We start from the raw sequence: 5,049 nt of genomic DNA, 5'->3' as shown, positions 1-5,049 counted from the left end.
TTGTTGCCCATACTGGAGTATAGTGGTATGATGGACTACAAGCGTGTGCCACTACACCAGAGTAATTTTAAAAGATTTTGTGTGTCGGGGGCATCACAGTATGTTGTCAGGCTGGTCTCAAACTCCTAGGCTCAAAAGCAATCCTCCCGCCTCCCAGAGTTCTGAGATTACAGGCGTAAGCCACTGCGGCTGTCCTACCATGAAGAATTTCAATTGCTCTTGCACCCATCTAAATCCAGTCTCTTTCTAATTGCTTTATGTCATTCTCCTTTTTTATTCCTTTCTTCTCTCTACTTTTATCAAGAGAATTTTTTTCTCCTTGAATCATAAAAAGTAGTATAGTGATATTTAAATGTCTGCGTTTCTGTCCATGAAGTCTCACTCTTCATCAATTACACAGTTTTCCAAAGATGGTTCTCTCCCTTAAAAGTCTGGTTCTTCCCATCCCGACTTCTTTCTATAAATATTAAAAGAGAAAACTGGAAAGTCTTAGCTCAGCGCTTGGAACGTTAATTTCTTTTCCTAAAGATGTAAAGCACAGCACTAGGCACTGTGGAGGCTACGAAAATGAACAGATCTTCTAACCATAAACAAGGCAGACTATGATTAAAGTCTCTAAGAGAGGCGTTCAGAGGATCCACAGATATCTATTGACACGCCCATGAAATTGCCTCTGTGCCTACGTATCAGGTCTTATGACCACAGACTTGCCAAATAGTTTCTGCCTGAGGACCTCGCTCCCCTGAGCCAGCTCTGCAGCTTCTCAAACACACACCCCAGCGCCCTTACTCGCCAGGGCTGTGAAACTACATCTCCCAACAGGCAGCGTTGTCCCCTTCCTTCCTCCCTCTCCCAGTCCCGAGCCATGGCAACGGCGTGACGTGGGGGACACCGAGAGCTGCGGAACAGCGGTACCGGCTTCAGTTCTAGCCTACCCGGACGCCTGAACGGGAGCAGGGAGGGGAGCCGCAGCCTCGCGCCGCCCCTGCGCTCCGGGGGCCGCCCGGGACCCGTTCGGCTGCGGCTTCCTGCCGCTTCTCCTCTGGAGTGAGTAGGGAGCAGCCAGTGTCGGAGCCGAGAGGGCCAGGGAGGGTCGCGCGCATGGCCTCGGCGGGCGCGCGGCGGCTCCAGGCTGGGACCGGCGCGGCGGCCCAGCGCTGCGGCGTCCTCTCGCTCCGCCCGGCCCCGCCCCCCGGCCCTCTGCTACAGCCGCGACCAATGAGGTGAGAGGGAGGCGCGGGCGTCCGCACAGGAGAGCAGGGGGTCGCTGAGGACCCCGAGGTTCTGCCGCGGAAGGTTGCAACCCGGGGATACAGGCGCGGCGGAAGCCGGCAGCGGTCGCGCCCTGGGAGCTAATGTAGAGCTTTGGAGAATGCTTTTGCAAGTTCTACGACAGGGGAAGTCCTCGGGGTGGGTGCCCAACGACTTCTTGGCCCTCGCGGGCGCCCTAGCAATAACGGGCCTGCCGGGGCCCGGGGGCAATGATGCTTACTGAGAGTCTTAACTTTCAGCAGTAGCGTAGCCCCAAAGGCAACTGGAGCTTCGCATGCACCCTGCTTTTTCCCCTCCCCACCTCCAGCCCTGTCCTCAGCTGCCCTCGACCTTTTGCACTCGTGATTGCCTGGCCAGAGAGAGCGCGAGCCTGGCCGGCTGCAGCAGGTGCTGGAGGGAAAGGTTGTCTGGACGACCTTCCTCTGGGGTGCACCTTCTTTCCTTTCACCTGGAAGTAATAGAGGACTATAAAAAATCTTAAGGTTTCCTCTTCTTTCCTCTTGGCCTTAGGTTTCTGATCTCCTGCAGCTTCTTCTTGCCTAGGGCTACCCAGGTCTTGGCGGCTGAAGCTGGCTTACCTCCCAGCCGGTCTTTCATGGGCTTTGCTGCCCCCTTCACCAACAAGCGAAAGGCTTACTCAGAGCGTAGGATCATGGGGTGAGCATCCTCCTCTACCCTGCATCTCTCTATCTCCCCTTTCCCTCCAAATAACCATGTCCAGGCTAGAATGTAAGAGTGCCATTAGTGGGCAAGATTCATACCTGGCCAACCTCCGCCCCAGATTTATTACTGATCTTTTATCCTTCCTTGCCAGCTCCTAACCTTAATTTCCCCTTTTCTTGGTTGCTGTGCATGTGCAAGTAAAATGAGACTAGGGTTGGATTATACCATAAGACTTATTTCTCTGGTGACCTGACCTTTTTTTAATGTGTTCTGAACACAATGTAATAGCTAACTTATTGAGTACTTGCTACATGCTAGCAGGTAGGCTGCTTAGGTGTTTTGCATAGAGTTTTTCATTTAATCCTCTCAACAAACCTATAAATCAGGTGCTATTATTGTCTCTGGTTTATAGATGAGAAAATTGAGGCACAGATGATTTACCTAGGGCCACAACATTGTTAGAAAATTGTAGAGCTGAGATCTGATCCTTGTGTGATCACTAGTAAAATTGACAGCCTGTTTGCCTTAGATGATCTTTCTTAGGATCAAATTAATAATGAACGCAAAAGCATCCTGTAAACTGCAAAATGTAAGGTAACATTAACATCATGAGGATTTGCACGTTTGCTTTTGGGAAATCATTCATCCAGGCTTATCTGGGATCTCTAATTCCTGAAAGTGCATGGTTACTGGGTAAGGTATGAGTTGGGGACTTATGGCAAGAAGTAACCTGACCCAGCTGGCAGTTCCTTGGCCTCTGATTCCTCTTCCCCTAGGTACTCAATGCAGGAGATGTATGAGGTGGTGTCCAACGTCCAGGAGTATCGCGAGTTTGTGCCCTGGTGTAAGAAGTCTCTGGTGGTATCCAGCCGTAAGGGTCACCTGAAGGCCCAGTTAGAGGTTGGCTTTCCACCTGTCATGGAACGTTATACCTCTGCAGTTTCCATGGTCAAACCTCACATGGTCAAGGTGAGGCCTGATTGGGAGGGATTGTCCAGGAAGTGTTTTCTGTGTTCCTTAACACTTTCACATTAAAGGGCTATTTTGGCCTTCCTTGTAATGACTTTATCTCTGTGTGCCAAATATTTTCCTAATAAAATATTAAGGAAGATGGCTTTCAAGTCCTTCGTATTGCCTTCTATACTTACTAATGTTACTTAACTACTTACTCATTATCCTATTCTAGGCTGTTTGTACTGATGGCAAGCTCTTCAACCACTTAGAGACCATTTGGCGATTCAGCCCTGGTATTCCTGCCTACCCCCGAACCTGCACCGTGGACTTTTCGGTGAGTGAGGAGGCTGTGTAGCACAAGACTAGGACTGGGTGTGGGGCAGAGCTGAGGTTATTCTTTAAGTATAGCTAGCACCTCGCATTTCCCAAGTCAATCAGTTTCCACAGGTCTGAGCTTGTATCAAACTTGTACTCTGTGCTCCACCCTAAGTTAGGGCTCCTAAGGGGATCTAAGGAACTGGAGGGGGAGGGGAGGAAAAGGCACTGAGGAACAGTATCCTTGCATTTGGCCAGAGATTATCCAAAATGGTCCTGAGAGTTTCTGTCTCTTACCCATTCCCAGATTTCCTTTGAATTTCGTTCTCTGCTGCACTCCCAACTGGCCACCATGTTTTTTGATGAGGTTGTCAAACAGAATGTTGCTGCCTTTGAGCGTCGGGCAGCCACCAAGTTTGGTCCAGAAACAGCCATCCCCCGTGAACTGATGTTCCATGAGGTGCACCAGACTTGAGGCAAAGGATTTTTCCTTAGCCTCTCCTCTACTCCCCTTCCTCACCTAATCCTTATTTATTTGGTTTGGTTCCTGTTCCTATGAGAGGAGTCTGTGTTCATAAATACTGTTTCTCCCCTCAATTCCCCAGAATCGGGCTCTATGCTGGAGGAAAGAAAAGGCAGGGGGTGTGGAAATGCGACATGCCTAGGAAAGGGTCAGGCCCATGTTGAGAGCCCCATATGCCTGCAGCCTTTTCACAATGAATTAGAATCAGGACTGTGTGGTTGTCTTTGGGCCCTGTCAGGGCACCTTAGTTTCTGACTAGGGAAAGATAGTAACTTTTCTAAGAATAAATTGAGATTTTCTTCTGACACAGAGGTACTGGGTGGTAAATAACTTTTGTTCTGCCTGAGATTCCTCAGGAGAAAAGGCAACCTGCCCCGACCTGAAATCTATCAGGTCTAATTTAAGAGTATTTCCATGTTGCCAGACTAGGAGAGAGCAAGGGGCTTTCTTACCACCAGTGCCACAGGACCCAGGAAGAAAAAAAGCACTGAACAGAACTGTCTTTGTACTCTTGGGTTGTACCTTATTCTTCCACTTGGTCTGAGTTTTTATAAAATTTCAATAAATTGTGACAGTGTGAATTTGGCTTTATTGTATTGTTTCTTGGGGGAATAATGTAGATAAAGCAGAATAGATGAAAGTCATGGCTTCCTTCCCTGGGGGAGTGAAGGTGTAAGAAGGCCTCTTGGACATAGTGTCCCTGCTAACTATAGTAGCAAAATCTACAAGCCAGGACCTAGTACCCACCCCCTTGCCTATTTATAGATTTTTTCAGAAGGTCAGTTGCAGCAGGAGTCTTAGGCCAGAATCATCTGGTCTCAGACCTCCCATATATCTGATGCCCTCAGGACCACCTCTTGTTATTTTTGGGACCTCCTTAAGGGAAACTGCAAAGAGTAGGCACTCCAAGAAGTACCAGAGCCCTCTAGTGGCTCAGCTCCTGAGCTAGCAGTCGTAGCCCATTTGTCCTTGGTATAGTTTGTTCCTTTCACTCAGTGGACTAGACCAGTTCTTGGATTATTCACATAAGCACTTGTGGTCCCAGCTGTACTCCGTCAGTGTTCTACCCTACAACAAAATTAAGAAAGTTAGGGGCTAAAGTTCAAGGATTTCCTAACCTTGAGGAAGGAGAGAAGTCTCTTTTGGGAATCTCTCAGGAGACTTTCCTCTGATTAGGGTAAAAGAAGGCCAAATCTCTCTAAAAGATAAAGGGATGCAGAGGATAACTTATAACCTGCTAGGTTCAGGATCTTACTAGCCAGATTCCTTACCTCATAATAAAGATTCTTCCAGTTCTTATTTTATTTAATAGCAGACTCAAG

At 48.4% G+C, this 5,049-nt stretch overlaps 1 protein-coding gene across 3 annotated transcripts; it reads left to right on the top strand.

Annotated features, from left to right (window-relative positions):
* The first annotated feature begins 733 nt into the window (after positions 1-733).
* On the top strand, positions 734-4,308 carry COQ10A (coenzyme Q10A). 3 transcript variants are annotated; one of them, XM_045553664.1, is made up of 5 exons: positions 734-1,223; positions 1,783-1,929; positions 2,712-2,904; positions 3,122-3,223; positions 3,512-4,308. In XM_045553664.1, the coding sequence occupies exons 1-5, from the start codon at positions 1,102-1,104 to the stop codon at positions 3,677-3,679; spliced, it is 732 nt and encodes a 243-aa protein (XP_045409620.1). In that variant the 5' UTR covers positions 734-1,101; the 3' UTR covers positions 3,680-4,308. The 3 variants fall into 3 exon arrangements, with proteins under 3 accessions (XP_045409620.1, XP_045409622.1, XP_045409621.1); XM_045553666.1 differs by lacking the exon at positions 734-1,223 and adding an exon at positions 1,242-1,410; XM_045553665.1 differs by lacking the exon at positions 734-1,223 and adding an exon at positions 1,428-1,659.
* Positions 4,309-5,049: the final 741 nt, after the last annotated feature.

The sequence above is a fragment of the Lemur catta genome, chromosome 6 (assembly GCF_020740605.2).
Source record: "Lemur catta isolate mLemCat1 chromosome 6, mLemCat1.pri, whole genome shotgun sequence".
Taxonomy (NCBI): domain Eukaryota; kingdom Metazoa; phylum Chordata; class Mammalia; order Primates; family Lemuridae; genus Lemur; species Lemur catta.
This window is presented reverse-complemented; position numbering and strand designations above follow the sequence as displayed.